The 20,385-nt window shown below is 39.6% G+C and overlaps 1 protein-coding gene across 3 annotated transcripts in view; it reads right to left on the bottom strand.

The window, feature by feature from the left end:
* The window catches only part of prex2 (phosphatidylinositol-3,4,5-trisphosphate-dependent Rac exchange factor 2), a 316,787-nt gene that overhangs the window by 240,753 nt on the left and 55,649 nt on the right, over positions 1-20,385 (bottom strand). For all 3 annotated transcript variants that reach the window (XM_059645886.1, XM_048529759.2, XM_059645884.1), the window contains 4 exons: positions 19,705-19,827; positions 15,437-15,541; positions 11,706-11,807; positions 9,391-9,552 (listed from right to left, as the gene is read on the bottom strand). In XM_059645886.1, the coding sequence (XP_059501869.1) occupies positions 9,391-9,552; positions 11,706-11,807; positions 15,437-15,541; positions 19,705-19,827 (492 nt within the window). The remainder of the gene's footprint in view (positions 1-9,390; positions 9,553-11,705; positions 11,808-15,436; positions 15,542-19,704; positions 19,828-20,385) is intronic.

The raw sequence follows: 20,385 nt of genomic DNA on the forward strand, positions 1-20,385 counted from the left end.
ACCATGTGTGCTTTTTAAAGTCACAGTATGTAAACAGTTGAACATTCAATAAGCAAACATATCCTTCTTTAAAAACCTTTTGTGCTAAAACAAGGAGTGGGACCAGCCGAAAGCTATCCTGCCCGTCCTCTCCTGATTATAACAGAGTCACACTGTGACAACACATCTGGCAGAAGTGTGGAATTAGCAATATCAATCATCCAGTCACCTTGATCAAAATGCTGAAGCACATTAAACTTAGTCTCAAAATTAACGACAATCACAGATGTTGAAGTAGACTGTTGCTTAGGCATGATTACGGTCAATTTGATGCAGTACTTACAACACATGTAGTTACAAAATGTTAAATGAAAAATTAAATATGTGAAAATAATGCACCTGTAATGCACAATCTTCCACGGAAAGATGGTTCAGCAAAATAACAAAGTAGGAATGTTTAAAAACATTTAAAATACATTTGGATAAGTACATGAATAAGAAATGTTTAGAGGGATATGGGCCAGGAGCAAGCAGGTGGGACTTGTTTAGTTTGGGATTATGTTTGGCATGGACTAGTTACATAGAAGGGTCTGCATCCGTGCTGTGTAACCAATGACTCCATCACTATGACTCTATGAATGTGCATCTTAAATATCTGAAGCTCTTGACCTTCCTTCCATTTCTGCCCCTATCCTCAGTACCTCTTCCACACCTTCATCGTCCCACACAAACCCTATTTCCTGTTCCTGGCTCTATCTTTAAAGTCCCCAGTGTCCATTGCCATTGCCAGCAAATGTCACTGCTCTGCTCTTGGCTGCCATTCTGAGCTTGCACTCAAGTCCTGGATTCCACCGGGCAGCAGATATTGATCAGAGCAGGTAATTTAAGGCTGGACGTACTTCCTGCAATGACCAAATTGTGGCATTTGATGGAGCCTGGTCAATTAGAACAATTAATACAATAAAAAACCTTCCAAGTTAATTTTAAAGAGTATTTTAATTTATGAATGTTGGCACTTAGAAATGTGCAATTTTCAAGTTAAACATCTCATAATTGTTAGCTACAAAGACCCAAGTTTTGAAGTATCTAATTTTATGGTATTCCTTTCATATTTAGTAAATTATATTATTTTGCTCTGGAATATATGGTACTGCAAACATGCAGCGCAGTTCTTTAACCTGTACAATACAGCCACAGCTTTAAGTGGGGTCTAGCTATACTGACACTGGAATCTTGGTATATGCAAAGACCGGAACAAGAGAATTTCACTTTACTGAGCAACCTTTGGCAGTTTTCAACACTTTGCATCCAATCAATCATTTTGAATGGTCATGAGAGCATGAAGGAGCATGCATCTTGGAAATGTTACAGTTAACTATGATAGAGTAAACTCTAATAAATGGCCACGAGTCAGCTAACCATTTCAAAAAGTTTTGGTGCTCTTAGCTGAGGGATAAATGTTGCCATCAGAAATGATGTTAAACTTATCACAGCAATTGGAGGAATAGTAATAGTCTGAAGATGCGCAGGTTAGGTGGATTGGCAATGCTAAATTGCCCATAGTGTCCAGGATAGGTGGGTTGGCCATAGGAAATGCAGGGTTACAGGAATAGGGAAGGGGCATGGGTTTAGGTGGATGGGTTGCTCTTCGGATGGTCGGCATGAACTCAATGGGCTGAATCACCTGTTCCCATGCTGCAGGGATTCTATGATTCAATAAGAATCATCGTCAGGCTATATGGCAAGCTTTATTTGTTTTCTTACAGAATAACAGAATTGTGGCAGCATGGGAGGAGTCCATTTGGCCCATCATGTCTGCATTGGGTCTGCAAATTAACATTTCACTTGATGGCATTCCCCACCTCCGTCTTGTAATCTTGATCAATTCCCTCTTGAATGTTCACATTGATCCTGCCTCTAATCACACCCTTAGGCTGAATACTCCCAATTCGTCCACACACCCTATGAAAATCTTTGTCTTCATGTTTGGAGTGCTTCATTTGTCAACCATCTTAAATCTGTGCCTTCTCATTCTGGCTCCTTCCACTAATGGGAACAGTTTCTCCCTAACCACTGTTTTTGGACTCCTCATGATTTTCAATCCTTCCATCACATCTCCACTCAACCTTCTCTTCTCTAATGAAACACTCCCACCTTCTCCAATCCAGTGACATAACTGAAGTCCTTCACCCCTTGTGACCATCTTCCTGCTTAGGTTCTGCACTTACTTGAATGTCTCCAAACATTTTGATTATCCTCATTGTAGTGAGGACCTCCCTCATGTGACCCCCACATCCTACACTCTTGTTTAACCCTGCACCAAACTATAACTGTACTTTGATCCTTTGCCAAGTCTAAAAATAACTAACCCACTTCCTCTCAAAACCCAGCCATAAGCCAAACATTTTCTCTGGGGAGAAAATTGCAGGCATTTTCCTTTCGTATGTCAGCTGCTTCACACAGGACCAGATGTGTGCATGTTTTTAAAGACTAAAACCATGGCAGAAAGTTTGGGACTCCATCTGATGTATAATAGACATTTGGCAGAAACCTTAAATAATTTGTGCTGTTTGTTCAGCGGTCAGAAAAATGCTCCACTTCCTGTAAAGTGAACTTTAGTCAGTTTATAACACACTGAAGCTGGACGGAAGCCCTTCATAAGTCATGTCTTTCGGCAAGTTCAGCCGTTTCAGTGTAGACAGGCCCCTTGCTGTTTCAAACACTTACTGCACTGTATCTTCAAAGGATTTGGTACTTCTCAAGAGAAGGGACAAAAACAGAGAAGTTTAATACCAATTTAAAAGCAACCTGCAGTAAAAGGCTGCTCATCATGTGGGAAGTGTTCCTGTGCTTCAGGAAACTGTCTCTGAAGAAGGGTTCAGGACATGTTGCTAACTGCTGTTGTTTACAAATGCACAGCATGGCTCACTTTCCCCCATTTCACCAAGTCATGTTGTTATGGCAGGATGCTGGATAGGTTAGTCATTAAATGCATCAAATATCAGCAACACATTCTTTCCAAGTGCAAGTTCACACACTCACCTAGGATACCAGCTGTACTTTTGTCTAATCTATCTCTCACTATCCTTTGTTCATGGCTGTTTCTGGGAGAAGGCAGTCATTTTACACTCATCCTCAAACAGGTTTGAATGTAGAGAGTGTGTCGAATCTGCCAGGTGGCCTTTCTGCAGCCAACATGCCTACATTTTCACAGTCATCATGAGGATGTGGGGTGCTCAGACAAGGCACTGAGGCTCTTACAGCCAGTACCAATTAATAACCATTTAAGGATGTCATCTCCCTACAATCCATACCTTACTTGCGACAGCAAGAGGTCCATGTCATGAATGAAAACCAGCTGCAAGGATTGCAAACATAATCCAATCTGATTTCTTTACAAACAAAAAAGCGCAATATAAGTTCTGATGTAGAATTACGGGCTCAAAAGATTACCTCTGTTTTCTTTCCACAGATGCTGCCAGATCTGCTGAGTTTCTCCAGCAATTTCTGCTTTTGTTTCAGATCTTCAGAATCCACAGTTTTCTTTTTGTTTAATAATCTGGTTCCTTGCAGATCAGAGGATGCCCATCATGATAAAGAAAACCATTTTTTATTACAGCAGACCCTTACACTCCAGATAGCTTTAAGTCAAACCGTCCAGATGCATAATGGTACATCTCTGGAGCAAGTAGAACTTAGCATGAACCTTCTGGCTCAAAGGTGAGAACACTACCACTGTACCACAGGAGACCTTGACCTTTACACTCTACATTGGCTATAAAATCACTGAATTATGTACATTGCTAACCTGCTGGTCCCTCACAAGAATATTCACAAGCTCTTCATATTTACTTTGCTTCTCAGTCAATTGCCATGTGCTGCAGTTCAGCATCTCCTAAATTCATTTACTGCGGCTTTAAGCTGATTCTTTGTAATGTAAAAGATCATGTCAGAAGAGTTCTGAGTGAATAAATCTATCTCTGATCAGCTAAATACAATTACAACACACAACTGGGCAAAGAATTCAATGTAATTATAAGTTTTAAAAACCACACAAGAAAGAAAATAACTTTTGCAAATGCCCTCATTATAGTTCGATCACGAGGCATGAACAGAGTCAAGGCAAGATTTCCCCTCCATTAATATCAATTAGTATTACCCAACAATGTGCTAATTAACTAAACAATTGATGATCAAAATGCATTTTTCTTTGAGTGTGTGGGGATGTAGCATTTGTTTGATCAGTTTAGACTCTACTGGTGTAAAGAAAATTGCAAAGAGCATGCAAAACCCATGGTTCAAAATAATCCCACTTGGAAGCATACCATATTCACTCACTACAAATCTAGTCTTTTCAGAAAATACTTATATTCGCTTATAGGCTATGTCTCTGAGCATTTATTACTTATCCAAATTTGCTCAGAGGGCACTTAAGAGTCAATCACATTACCATGGGTCTGGAGTCACATGCAGACCACAGTAGCTAAGGATAACAGATTTCCTTCCTTAAAGGATATTAGTAAACCAGGTAGGTTATTCCAACACTCAACATTATTCGACCCTTGATTCCAGATTCTTTACTGAATTCAAATTCCACCATCTTCTGTGGTAGTGTTTGAACTCAGGTCACCAAAACATTAGCTGACTTTCTGGATTAATAGTCTAGCAATAATACCACTAGGCCATTGCCTCCACAAATGGCTGTTCAGTTCTTCACTTTCTAACACTAACTACCTCCACCATCCCCCTGAACCATATGTTTATCATCTTCTAAATGATGCAGAGGCAGTAACTTTATCTTTTATTCATGACTGTCTTAAATGTATCAAAGTTTGGTTTAACTCAACTTAATTACAATTCTTAAATAAGATTGCTCCAAGTCATCATTTATTGGGATATAAAATCAAACTACTGCAATATGTTGCAAGAGCGCAAGTGTCAGGTGTCAAATCGCCATTATTAGATGGTCTCCAGTTTCCCAAACTTCCATAAACCCACACATCCAGAGCACAGTCCAGTAACTAGAACTGACTACATCCCAGCTGTGGTACTTAATATTTCTGTTCCACAACTAGCCATATCTCCAGTCATGTGTTACGCAACAGCTCCAAGTACAACATCCGAGTAAGTGCAAAATTTGCTCAGTTTTGTTCACTAAGGGCAGAACAAATCCAAAAGATCCAACTACTGCCCTACTATAATCCATTAACAAAGTGATGGAAAAAGCCATCCATTGTATTACAACTAATAACCTGCTCACAAATGTTTGAAATCTTTTTCACCAGCAGTACTCTGCTTCAGACCTCATTGCAAGCTTAGTGCAAACAATAGCACAAACCATGGTAGTGTCATTGTCAAATTCCCTACAAATAGCCATTGTATGATCTCATGAACTTGCCAACTATAACAGTGGAACTAGTCAGAAGTCACACGGCACCAGGTTATAGTCCAACAGATTTATTTGAAATCACAAGCTTTCATAGCATTGCCCCTTCATCAGGAACATTTGACTATAATCTGTCAATGTGTGACTTCTGACCTTGTCCACCACAATCCAACACAGGAACCTCCACAACACTGGAAGTGACATTTATCCTTGGTGATGAAATCAAAACAGTTGGAAGATGAGCAATGTTAATGGAAAAGATAGTTAGGTGAGATGGATAAAGGGCAGCCAATTTCCAATTGCCTGTTTTACATCACAGGTGAAATTGAGTTTACCTTTCTTGCTGTCAAATTACCACCAAACAACAACAATAAATCATTCATATAACAACTTATGCTTTTATCAGAGGAAACAACTGAAGATGCTTCGCTTGAGTATTCTGCAACAAAATTTGACCATGACCAACGGACATATTAGGACATGTGAGTAATAACCCTTAAATAGCATCTTATAATAGGTGACACAGTTAGAAAGGTTTAAGGTGGGAAATCCAGGGCTTCAGACCAGTGAAGCTGAAAGCATGGCTGCCATTGAGGAGCTATTAGAATAGAGGTTACATGGAATGTCAAAATCAAAAGCGTTTTATGGATTGGAGGAGGTTGCAGAGAAACAGGGAGACTTAAGGTCACAAAAACAGCCTGAATATTTTTAAGTAAAGAAACACCACTCAGGAAAATGGCCAATGCTAATGTTTTACCTACTTCGCTCTTCAAATTAAGTAGTTCATGGAAGTTAATGATGATTAGGGGGTAGCCTTGAGAGTCTTTGCTGGTCTCTGTTTGTGAAGTGGGAGATATTTTCTAACCGAGTTGGAAGCAAGAGCTCTATGTTAGAAAAGAGTGTCAATAAGCAGCACATGACCCTTTGGCTTTCTAAGTGGCAGAGGGTTTTGAAGGTGCTTTCAAAGGAGCAGTGCATCTGAAAGAGAGTGGAATGTCAATAGTGGGAAAAGTGAATGGTTAAGGTCTTTAACCAGGACACCAGTGAGTTGCTTTGTCTTGGATGGTGTCAAGCTTCTTGAGTATCAATGGAGTTGCATTCACCCAGGAGAAACTTAGCAGGTCTGGAAACATCTGTGGAGTGTGAAAAATGCTCGAGAACAATGACTTCAGGACTGAGGAGTCATACTAGGCTTGAAATGTTAACTCTGCTTCCTTTTCCACACATGCTGCCAGACCTGCTGAGTTTCTCTGGTAATTTCTGTTTTTGCTTCAGACTTCTAGCATCTGCAGTAACTTGCTTTTAATATTGCACTCATTTGGACAAGGAAATAGTGTTCTATTACACTCCTGACTTATCTTTAATAGAGTGCAGCTGAGTTTTAGAGAATTAGGTAGGGAGCATGGTGACCAGCTGTGAGCACCATCCCTTTGGAAAAAAAATCAACAACTTAAAGACAGGCTTCATTAAGGATGGAAGTGATTAGCTATTTCAGGAGGTGACAGAGATTCGAACTATTCCAGTTGCTCTCTTCAGACCAGAAAAGATCAAAAGGCAGTTTGACAGATGGTTTAAGTCATGAGGGTTTTAAGTGCAGTAAATTAAGGTAAGAGAAATAATTACAGTGCTATGGAACAAAAGCAGTGAAGTGGAACTAATTGGGGAATTCAATCAAAGAGAAAAGTCATTTGGACTGGCACATGGATAGAGGTTTAGAGGGATATAGACCAAACACAGGCAAATGGGACTAATTCAGTTTGGGAACCTTGGTTGGCATGGACGAGTAGGACTTAAGGGTCTGGTTCCATGCTGTATGATTCTAGTTGGCACAGACACAGGCAGAATTCTATGGTCTCAATTCTCCAAGGGACCACAACCACTGCTGGATCGTTGCTCCACTCTTACTTTTACACAACACAACAGAACTCTACATTTCCAGCCAGGTCTTCTGATGCTTAAATTCAACTGCTTCCTGTAGCACGGTGTCATGGGAGGAGCCATTGTCCATTTTACAGTGCCACCTTATGTAATCTGCTAGGGGTTCACTAATACATTGAAATGCTTTTGGGCATTTGAATGAAGGTATGAACGAATATGGGTGTGTAATTGGATAAAGTGATGTGAGGTAACTAGGTAAATGGGAAGGAGACAGGTGAGTGAGTAGGCAACTGGGTATAGTGGCAAATGGGTGGTGTATTGTTGGATCAAATCAGGAGGGGTGGTCAGATTAGGAGATAGGAGGTGAATAATAAGACTTTCTGAGGAAGTTGGGAAATGAGGAAGGAGTAAGGAGGGAGTCAAGGTGTTTAAGGTAAGTCGGGGTCACAGCAAGGGTCAATCCGAGTTGAGGACTGGAATGAAGGAAGAAATGTGAGGTTAAATTGTATAGTTGCCAAGGACTTAGACTGGGAATTTTCTAACATTTTTTTGGTGTAACTAAAGATAAGTAAGTCAGAACTGTCTTCAGCCTCCATGTCTAACTCAGACGCAGAGACTTCGAGGGTTCCAGGGCATTCAGAAGTAAAAACCTGCAGGAAATTCTCATGAAGTCAGAATGTCACAGATTGTGACATATATCTTAGGTCATACTGTAGTTCCCAATGATCCAAAGACCTGAAGATCTGGGACTCTGACTCAAGAAAATATTCATCCTTTAAAAGTTAGAAATCATAAAATCATATAGTACAGAAGAAGCCCTTTGGCCCATGAAGTCTGTAACACCAAAAATACCCTACTACCTATGCTGGTCCCAACTCCCCAAACTAGGTCCATAGCTTTGAATGTTATCATACATCAAGTGCTCATCCAATTGGGGTGGTATGGTAGCTCACAGCAACAGGGACCTGGGTTAGATTTCACCCCTGGGTGACTGTCTGTACAGAGTTTGTACATTTTCCCTAAACGGGAATGGGTTTCCTCCAGGAGATGTGGCCACCTTCCACAGTCCAAAGATTGCCAGGTGAGGTGGACTGACCATGCTAAATTGCCCACAGTGCGCAGGCTAGGTGGGTTAGCCATGGGAAATGCAGGGATGGGTTAGGAGGTGGGTGTGGGTGGGATACTCTTTCGAGGGTGGTATGGGCCGCTTCTGCACTTTAGGGATTCTATTGAAATATTTTTTAAAGGTGATGAGGTTTCCTGCCTCAACTATCCTCCCAAGCAAATGCATTTCAGGTCCCCAACACCTTCTGGATGAAACAGCTTTTCTTCAAATACCCTCTAAGCCTGCTGCCTTTCACTTCAAGTTTATTCCCATTTATGTTGCCATATTTCATCATAAATCAATCATTTCTAAATCTTCAAAATCTTTAATCAGGAAAGCCAACAGAATGCTACAATTTCTCATGAAAGAAATTGAATGTGAGAATAGTGAGGTTATGATTCAATTATGCACAGCACTGGTGAGACCGTATCTGGAGTACAATGTGTACAGTATAGGATGTTAATACTTGGAAACCGTTCAGTGAAGGTTTGCTAGACTAATCCCTGGAATGGATGGACTGCCTTATGCGGAGAGGCGAGACAGGCTGGGCCTGTACATTTTAAGTTTAGAAGAGTCAGAGGTGATAAATCGAAACATAAGATCCTGAGGGGACGAGAATGGTGGATGTGGAAAGGATGTTTCTTCTTTTGAGAGAATCTAGAATTAGGAGTCATAGATTAAAGAGATAATATGGTTTGTCCATATAAGACAGAGATGAGGAAGCTTGTTTTTCTGAGGGTTGTAAATGTTTGGATTCCCCAAAAGGCTGTGGATACAGAATCTATAAATATGTTTCATACAGATGTCAGTAGATACTTGATGAGTAGAGATTATTGGGAAGAAATATAGAGTTGAGTTAAAATCAGATCAACCATGACCTTATTGAATGTCAGATTCTGTTCAAAGGACCAATTGACCTACCCTTGTTATTATCTATTTGCTTGTACACAGTTACGAATTCAATCAGGAAAGCATGTTTTGGAACCTGCTGACAGGATTGCCTTCAGTTCAGAGCGTTAAACATTTATAGTAATACTATTACCTCCCATCCTTCTACATGAGACTGCCATTCTTCCAGAACTTCTAGCTTTTCCATTTGTCTCTTGGCTTCATTTATGGTGGAGCACACAGTTTTCATGGCCTGTAGAGCCTCAATTACTGCTGCATGGTCATTATGCCTTTTTGGTGTCCTCTTCATCAGTTCCTAAATGAATGTTAACATACATTTACTCAAAAAAACAACATTCTTAAAAATGTTAACAACTTTGAGATATAAGTGGAAACAAGATGGCTTTCTTCAGGGAGTTGACCTTTTTTTTATTTATTCGCAGGATGTCGGCACGTCTAGCTGGGTCACCATTCATGGCCCATCCCTAATTGTAGTTAAGAGTCAACCACATTGCTGTGGGTTTGGAGTCACATATAGGCCATACCAGGTAAGTGTGGCAGACTTCCTTCCCTGAAGAATATGGGTTTTCCCCCAACAAACAACACCATATTCAGGGTCATCACTAGACTCTAAATTCCAGATTTTTATTGAATTAATATTCCACCATCTGCCATTGAAGGATTCAAACCCAGGTCCCCAGAATGCTATCAGAGTCTCTGGGTTAATAGTCTATTGATAATACCACTAGGCTAGCACCTGTCCTCATGTCTCTTTAAGAAGTAACATTTGGTAGCCATTTTTGAGTGGCAAGGTTAAGAAGATAGCATCATTTCATCACAATCACTTTGACAAGAGCCAATTATGAATTTTGACACAATTCTCCATGGTTTGTGTTAATAAGAAAATGGTAAAGGTTCGGAGTCTTTTTCCTGAAGCTCATAGTCAATTGATTTTTCTTAAAATCTTCATTCACAGGACGTGCATACTGCTGTTCAGATCCTCGTTTTCTCTCCATTCTTGCTCGTCCTCTTGAAGACAGCAAGGAGTGAGAATTATAAATTGTCAGGAGGAGAGGAGAGTAGACATTTCAAAAGGGCAGAAACAAGTTTGTGGAGTGGGCAGGTGGCAAATGAAAACTCAATGCAGAGCAGTGTGAGGTGATACATTTTTGATAGGAAGAACAGCAACAGTAAGTGTGCAATTCTAAAGAAGTTTCAGGAGCAAAGGGACCTGTGAGTATTTGTGCATACATCATTGCAGGTGGCAGGTTGAGAGAGAAGTTAGGGAGTGATCAATAAAGCATAGCATTCTCCAGATTTTATCAATGGGGCATTAAGTACAAGAGCTAGAGGGTTAAATTGAAGATCTCTGAGACATGAGTTCAACTTCAGCTAGTGAATTGTAGTCAGGTCTGGGCACCTAATTTTTGGAAGAATGTGTGGGGGTTGCAGGAAGGGCTTATGAAAATATTTCAGGATGAGGAATTTCACTGATGAAGATACGTTAGAGAAGCTGGGGCTGTTCTACTTGGAGAAGTTAAAACTAAAAGAAGAACTGATTGATGTACTCAAAATCATGAGAGTTCTTAACAATCTAAGGTAGGGGGAAATGTTTCAACTTGTGAATGAATCAAGAATGAAAGGGCGCAGATTAAAAATAACTAATAAAAGCAGTCAAAATGAGTTTAGGAAAAGCATTTTCATGTAGCAAATGCTGAGGGTCTGGAATGTGGTGGGGTCAGGTTCAATCAAGGCATTCAGAGGGGAATTGGATGGAATAAGGGTTATCAGGAGAAGACAGAGAATTATGTTAGATGACTTGCCACTTTGGAGAGCTGGTGCAGATATGCTGGGCCAAGTGGCCTATTGCTGCACTGTTATAATTCCATGAAGAATTCTGTGATTCTGATGCACGTTATTGCATATAAGTTCTCAGCCAGAATCATCATGTAAAACATTTTTTAAAAATGAGCTAAGTATAATTACTTAAAGACTTGCATGCCTTGATATGAAAAATAGACACTGGCTTACAAAAATATATACTTCCCTAAATAATTCCAAGGTCTTCAAAGAAACAATTTGTTGTTCTTTAGGAAAAAACAGATTGTTCCATTTGTTACTCATCACTTTTGGAAATTTTAGACTGGTTTAGTTGAACCACAGTCTAGACAGATGAATCCACAACATTTTTAATGTTCTCTTTTTCAGTAGAGTTGCATAGGCTGTAGATTTATGAATATTCTGGTACAGTATACACAACAGCGCTGCCAAGTAACAGGGAAATCAGGCTGTGAAAAAGACACAAAATTAAGGAACATACTTTCAAACCAGCAAAGATTCAATGAAAGATTTCAAAAGGGTCAATCCCAATCAGAACACTGCTACGTTCTGTTGATGTGGGAGGGGAAGCAGGTCTTTGACATTTACATTTCTGTGGTATGTAACAACACATGTCCTTATTTGAAGTACCTTTAACAGAAGTGGATACTTGCATATCCTTTGTATTGGAGCAACGAGATATCCTTCGAGTGGAACATCAGGGTTCTTCCGTCCTGCCAGCACCATGCAACCCTTGTGTTTCAAAATAGGATGTGAATAATTAGATCATACATATACTGATAACTGATAATTATGCAATTATAAAATAGATCCTGTACTGGTAAATCATTTTAACTACATTCACATATAAATGAAAGCAAAAGTGATTTAATTAATAATATCCTTTCTCTCTAGGCATCCTTCTTAATTTCCGTAAGTCATGTTTTTGGTTACAAGATACTCTCACAACATCTTTAATGACACACACAAGTGATTTCCATCAAGCCTTTTCTCTTGAAGGTGATATGCTTTGATAATTTACAACTCAGCAAGGAGAGCTTTAAAATTAATGCCACTTTAATTGGGGAACAAAAGACTCTAGAACAGGATGTTTATATAAATTGTGAAGATGATTCAAAAGGCCAAAATCTGGGCAATCTCTCACCAATTATTATAGATGCACCACAGAAAGCATTCTATCTGGATGCATTATTGCTTGGTTTGGCAACTGCTCTGCCCTGGACCATAAGAAACTACAGAAAATGTGAACACAGCCCAGACCATCATGCAAGCCAACCTTCCTTCCACGGACTCCATCTACACATCACAATGCCTCAGAAAGGCAGCCAACATCAACAAAGACCCCTCCCTCCCTGGTTATAATCTCTTCCAAACTCTTCAGTCAGGCAGAAGACACAAAAGCTTAAACACACATAGCAACAGATTCCACAACAGCTTCTTCCCCGCTGTAATTAGACTTCTGAATGGACATCTCAAATTTCACATCTAATGTTGATCTTGCTTTTTGTGTGTCTTCTTTGTAGCCATAACTTTGTATTCCACACTCTGTTCCATCACCCTGTGGTCTTTGTAAGTTATGATCTGCCTGTACTGCATGCAAAACAAAGTTTTCACTATACTCAGGTACATGTGACAATAAATAAATAAAATCAAATCAAAATGGAAGGAGGTAAGGAATTCTGCAGCACTTTTGTAAGAGAATAAAAAGAACACAAGAATGTTTGTTGAATTTTAATTTGGCATGAGTCAGAATGTAGGGAGGGTGAAAAGTATGTAAGATAGCCAACTTACATCTGACACAAACTGGAATTCAATGAGCAGGGTTGAGGAGAGATAGGAAAGCTAGCTAAAAACCAGAAACATGGTTGACAAAAATTAGTGAGTTGATTTGGAGTGTTTCATGACCCTATTAGTCCATGTAAAAGAAACTGCTCTCTCACATACTATGGGAGTGAAACTGATCTCCAACAGCAGGACAAAATGAGTCTGTAGGACATCAGTAGCATATAACAACTTCAATTCTCCGTTAACTTATATTGTTGTGATTTTTAAATTCGAACTAGTGTCAGTGACAGGAAATGAGTTAGCGTGAAGAGATTGAACGATCAGTATCCAAACTCCAAAGGAAAAAAATGTCAAGCAGTGAAAAACCCAGGTACCAGTTCCTGACAAACCCACTGCGCCCTAATGTCACAGAGCAATTTTACTAAAGTGTGGAATCACCAGCATAGAGAGAGTAGCCAATATATATTTGATACATATTCACTGCCTTCTATTATTTTATATATTTTTAATATATATATATTAATAAGTACATTGATATAGTATCAAATTCAATCATTTTAGAGCCTAAACATTTCCTTCCATGTCCTTTAGCCATGTCCCACACCTCAGGACCTGTCATCACATGGATTGATTTTAGCACAGCCAACCCATTATCACCCACCTATAACCCCCTTTAACACCCCCCTAGCTCTTCTCCTTCCCTAGCTCACTATCAATAATCCTCTTGTTCCCCTCTCTCACTGGGCTCCATCTTCACCTATCTGCTCACTCCTTTACAAATTACAAATTATATTAAAATATATCACAATCCTTACCTCACACAATTTACAATTTTAACAACATGCAGAACAAAGCACTTGTCTGGCACTCTATCCACAATGGGTGCTCAGTGACTGCAGTCTGTGTCATCTGAAAGATGGTTTAACAACTTGCCAAGACTTCTTCAACAAGCTCAGGGCCTCAACCACCTCAGAAAACATGAATGCCACCATCTGCAAGTTTCCCCAAGTCACACTGCTATTTTAAAATATATTGCTGTTCTTTTATCAGCATGATAAACTGCCATGAGTCAAAATGCTGGAATTCCCTACTTAACTGCACTTGGGATGTATCTCCAACACATGCGATGCAGCAGTAAAAATAGACATTTCACCACAATCTTACCAATGACTATGAGGGATGAACAATAGCCCACATCTAAGGAACAAAAAATGATGTAAAGATTCAGTGAATAAAACCAGTGCATGGTGCAGCAATAAATATATGAAAGATGATGTTACAAGGTCAACATTTGTTTTCTGTATTTGGGAAATTGAATTACCAAGATTTGTGGTGCCAAAATAAACTTTTTTCTTTTTTATATTATGGTGGAAGCGCGCTATTCTGAACTTTTTATTTGTTTATTTTTCTAATTTGTTTTTCTGATTGAGTACTTCCAAATTTCAGTAATGCTGAACCATTTATTTATTTATTTTTCTAATTTTTTTTGCCCCTAAGGATTTGTATTCAAGAATCCGTGCCCACATATCTAATGTAGCTAATTCAATTCAATTCAACTCAAAAAGAATCTGAATTATAGGCTTACAGAGGTCTTCTGTCCCTGTTCTATCAGTAAATTCGAAAGGAAACAACACATATTCTGGCCACCCATGGAATCAAAAGACACACTTTTGGTGTATCATCTGAAGTAGCAAGGACTCTTGGAATAAAAGTTCAGACAAATTGTCATCCATGTTTCCTACATGTGTTCAATTCCAAACTATCTCGAGTGTTAAACTCTAGAAAGATGATTCTGTCTCTGGTCTGCATCAGCACCACAAAATCAATTTAAGTTCTCAACAATTAATCTGCTTACTTTGCTTGCAAAAATTTTATATTTTATTTATTAGTTGCTTGCTTTGAGACTTGGAAGTGATTTATTTCATTCACAAATAGATCATTATAATTAATGTGGTCCAATAATGTACTGACAAATATGCAAAGTATCAATTTTGATATTGAAAATCTGCAACATGTAAAGTTGGAGACATTCAGCAGGCATGCAGGCACACAGCATCTGTTAAGAAAACACAAGCCACTTGACAGTGCAGGTGCAAATCCTTCTGTTGAACTCTCGTTTCTACCTAATGGTGTTACTTTGCCTCATGGACAGCCCTATCTGACTCCTGGTCTCCCAAGGTAATGCAATTGCAGTGCAATTCAAGAACAGCATTGTGTATATATTGTGCTACAGTTCTGGAGCATGTTATGTGTAGTTCAGGCAGGAGGTTTATGACAATGAATAACTAAACATTGATCATTTTGCATCCACAAAACATATAACACCAGTAACCTACAATTTTAAAGAATGATTTTACTGAGCGAACCCAGATGGGCAGCAAGTCTTACCTGTAACTTTTTAAATCAATTCCACCCACTCATATATCAAGAACACCTTATCTAAAATTCATATTTATTACTGAATGTGTATCAGTGAATGTGAATCACTAACACTGCAGAAAAAATCTTTTACCACGTCTTGATTTCAAACCATTTAGCTAAATGTTTTCAGTTATGAAGAAGGAAAGAGTCTTTACCAGTAAAAAGGTCCGCACAGTCTGAATTTTGTTTAGTTCCAAAAGTAGCCTTTGTGCTTTCTCCTGATTACTACAGTACTCATCATAGATAGAAAATCGATGTCTCTGTATTTCCAAGAAAAAGAACACTATAAGCAACTCTTATGAATTGTTCGTTAGTGCTTTAAAATATCCTGGTTAGTGTAGATAAAATGTCTGAACATACCATTTGCAACAAAATAGGTAACATTGCCACTTCGCCAGAGAACTGTGTGTGGAGTCTGAGGAGGTAAGGGAAGCCCTTAATGAGTTTTTTGCTTCTGTCTTTACGAAAGAAATGAACTTTGTAGTGAATGAAGCCTTTGAAGAGCAGGTGTGCATGCTGGAATGGATAGAGATAGAGGAAGCTGATGTGCTGAAAATTTTGTCAAGCATTAAGATTGACAAGTCGCCAGGCCCAGACCAGATTTGTCCTCGGCTGCTTTGGGAAGCGAGAAATGAAATTGCTTCGCCACTTGCAAAGATCTTTGCATCCTCGCTCTCCACTGGAGTCGTACCTGAGGACTGGAGAGAGGCAAATGTAATTCCTCTCTTCAAGAAAGGAAATAGGGAAATCCCCGGCAATTACAGACCAGTAAGTCTCACGTCTGTCGTCTGCAAGGTGTTAGAAAGGATTCTGAGGGATAGGATTTATGACCATCTGGAAGAGCATGGTTTGATCAAATACAGTCAACACGGCTTTGTGAGGGGTAGGTCATGCCTCACAAACCTTATCGAGTTTTTTGAGGATGTGACTAGAAACGTTGATGAGGGTCGAGCTGTGGATGTGGTGTATATGAACTTCAGTAAGGCATTTGATAAGGTTCCCCATGGTAGGCTCATTCAGAAGGTCAGGAGGAATGGGATACAGGGGAACTTAGCTGCTTGGATACAGAATTGGCTGGCCAACAGAAGACAGCGAGTGGTAGCAGAAGGAAAATATTCTGCCTGGAAGTCAGTGATGAGTGGGGTTCCACAGGGCTCTGTCCTTGGGCCTCTACTGTTTGTAATTTTTATTAATGACTTGGATGAGGGGATTGAAGGATGGGTCAGCAAGTTTGCAGACGACACAAAGGTCAGAGGTGTCGTTGACAGTATAGAGGGCTGTTGTACGCTGCAGCGGGACATTGACAGGATGCAGAGATGGGCTGAGAGGTGGCAGATGGAGTTCAACCTGGATAAATGTGAGGTGATGCATTTTGGAAGGTCGAATTTGAAAGCTGAGTACAGGATTAAGGATAGGATTCTTGGCAGTGTGGAGGAACAGAGGGATCTTGGTGTGCAGATACATAGATCCCTTAAAATGGCCACCCAAGTGGACAGGGTTGTTAAGAAAGCATATGGTGTTTTGGCTTTCATTAGCAGGGGGATTGAGTTTAAGAGTCGTGAGATCTTGTTGCAGCTCTATAAAACTTTGGTTAGACCGCACTTGGAATACTGCGTCCAGTTCTGGTCGCCCTATTATAGGAAAGATGTGGATGCTTTGGAGACGGTTCAGAGGAGGTTTACCAGGATGCTGCCTGGACTGGAGGGCTTATCTTATGAAGAGAGGTTGACTGAGCTCGGTCTCTTTTCATTGGACAAAAGGAGGAGGACAGGGGACCTAATTGAGGTGTACAAGATAATGAGAGGCATAGACAGAGTTGATAGCCATAGACTATTTCCCAGGCAGAAATGGCTAGCACGAGTGGTCATAGTTTTAAGCTGGTTGGTGGAAAGTATAGAGGGGATGTCAGAGGCGGGTTCTTTACACAGAGAGTTGTGAGAGCATGGAATGCGTTCCCAGCAGCAGTTGTGGAAGCAAGGTCATTGGGGTCATTTAAGAGACTGCTGGACATGCATATGGTCACAGAAATTTGAGGGTGCATACATGAGGATCAATGGTCGACACAACATCGTGGGCTCAAGGGCCTGTTCTGTGCTGTACTGTTCTATGTTCTATGTTCTATGGTCTCTCATTAGAGAGAGGCAGTAATTTAACTTGAGGTTCATCACACCTCAGGCAAGGCAAGGAGGAAGATTGCGATGGTAGAAGGCATATGTTAACCTTAGTCAATGTATAAATGGAAACTATCCTGTTGGTGTCTGCATCACAACAGTCGTCCAGCCAACTCAGCTATCCAACCTGCAACCATTTACAGTGCAACAAGGGCAGCAGAATTCACGAATTAAATAATTGTTCAATAATAAAGGAATTCAAACAAGAACACAATTTGGTACTGCTTTTTGCTGGAAGTGATGTAGCTAGATCATGCAGTGAAAGGAAACAAAATTCAACACAGCCAGTTGGATCTTTTGACACACCAAAATTCATGGGTATGGAGTTGTGATGGAGTGAGTGAACAACGACATTGGCACTTAGGCAGTTCAAATCCAAAGAGATGTCACTTGCTTTCTAAAATGCAGAACTTATTTTCAAAAGGGGATAGTAACATAGTGATTCAATTTTGCTTGCCAGAATGACATACACACTGCTGCCTTTGTGGATTTATCTCATGTACTAATAAGGCCCGAGATAACATCAAGCTTCCATTCTGCTCCTCCAAACACCAGTTCCAAAGAACGGTTTGGGAAACTGATCAAACCTGTCTAAAACATGTTAACCTGGGGCAGGCAGTGATCCTGGCTGACAGATATAAACAGGAGATTCAGAAAGTCCCCTCTCTCTCAGGGCTGTATTTGACCTGGGAGGGGGTGGGGGAGGTCAGAACCCATATACTGTGCACATACAAATCAAAGGGCACTTAATGACGGGCTATCTGCCTCTGAGCAGTCTTTTTTCACTCATGAGCTCCAATACTGTGACTGTCATTTCAATCACAGTACATTACTTCCATATTCTGTGCAATTTTCTACATAATACACAGCTGGAGCCTTATCTTCCAGAAGATATATAGAAAATTATCAATAAAAGGGACAAAGCATAAGTTATTGTCATGTCACATGCTTAATATTCAATAAAACCAATCAAAAACAAAGATTGTCACTGTCTTCCATCATCAAATCAAACTATGTTTAACAATAGGGAAAATTCACAAAATTTAATCAGGATATATTCATCACTCACCTCAAGATAATCAATACCTGCATAAGGGTCATATTATTTTTAAAAGCCTGGAAGGCACTTAACAGGAATTTGTTTCTACAAAGCACAAGCTATAATTTTGAGGTAGAATTTATTTCCTGCCAGTATGACTGGTTGCAAGCACAGAAACCCCTGCTAATGACAGCAACCTACTATATTGTTGTATTAACTTAGAAAAGTTATGCTATACTCCTCAAATGGGAGACTATAATCTTTACTTTTATACAAAGCATGATCAATTATTTATCTGCAGATTTTATTGAACATTTCAATATGCACAAAATAAAAATCAATTGTTTCTTTTTATGTTATTTTCCTTAACTAGTGATTTTTTTTTTACTTTGTCCATGGAATGGCAGGTACAAAGCACATTTCTTTCAGAGTATATTAGCTAAGCTAGAGACTTCCAAGGGGATTGACAGCTTCTAATATTTAGGTATTTAGGGGCAAAAAATCGCAGTTACGTATGTGACTGTAACTTTGATGTCCAAGTAAGGAGCAGCTGTCAAACACTTACAGAGTTATAGAGTCAGACAGCTGTGCAGCATGGAAACAGACCCTTCAGTTCAACTCGTCCACGTGTACTAGATATCCTAAATAAATCTAGTCCCATTTACTGGCATTTGGCCCCTAGCCTTCTAAATCCTGTCTATTCATAGACCCATCCAGGTGCCTTTTAAATGTTATAATTGTACCGGCCTCCACCACATCCCCTGGCTGTTCCTTCCATACATGTACCACCCTTTGCGCGAAAAGGTTGTCCCTCAGGTCCTTTTCAAATCTTTCCCCTCTCATGTTAAGCCTATACCCTCTAGTTTTGGACTCCCTTACCCTTGGCTATTCTCCCTATCCATGGCCCAAATGTTTTCATCATTACTGAACTACTGAATGCAATCAGCAGCTGTGTACAGATTTTTATGCTTTAACATGTCCTGCATCATTTATTGTTGGCCTTTTAGCAAAGCAAATGAAGCAATGACATTATTCAATACAGTTTTACATACACACACATATATACAGAATGCATAAAATATGTTTTTTCCACTAACAATACTGCATATTGTAATTAATCTACCTTAAATAGGAAACTATGTTTTAACTACTAGCTCAATAACAGAAGAAAATATTGCAGTCAATCAGTACAGCCAGAGTTACCAATACGTACAAACTGAAGAAAGCAGCTTCCCACTTCTTGATGGGCACTAGGTTCTGGCAACAGACGCTCCTCAATATTACTCAGGAATTCTTTGTGCACAGCAAGTATGTCCTCAATATTGGAGAACAATGTCTGGAAGTAGACATCAGAAATCACATCATGAACAAAGTCAAAGTGGTGGAAAATTATCCAATTGTATTATCAAATCTGGGTTACTTTCTGTGAAGACAAACCTCTAACAAAAGTCCCTAATTTTTCGTAACATTGTAATCCCATTGTCCTCACACAGCCACCCCACAGACACGTTTCTTCCGAAACTTCACTGCAGACAGGAACTAATGTTAACATGCCCCATCAGTTTTCAAGCACACCACAGGCATAGTGATTCTCACTTGTAAGAACACAGTCCACTTGTGAACGCAGTGGGACTGATCCTATTCACATTAGAAACACATTTCAGTCTTTCAATGAATTATGAAAAAAATAGAAAAGGAATCCTTGGGTATGTTTCTTTATACCTCCCTAGCCCAAAAGCTTCAAAAGATATGTTTTTGAATCTATACAGCTGCCTCAGCTCACGTGCATTCACTCCACATTGATAATAAGAAACCAATTAGAACCTTATTGTGATCTTGAGTTCCTCTAATGCACTCAGGTGAAAGTAACTTGAGAGCCATAGTCATGGTGATA

Source organism: Stegostoma tigrinum, chromosome 5 (assembly GCF_030684315.1).
Source record: "Stegostoma tigrinum isolate sSteTig4 chromosome 5, sSteTig4.hap1, whole genome shotgun sequence".
NCBI lineage: Eukaryota > Metazoa > Chordata > Chondrichthyes > Orectolobiformes > Stegostomatidae > Stegostoma > Stegostoma tigrinum.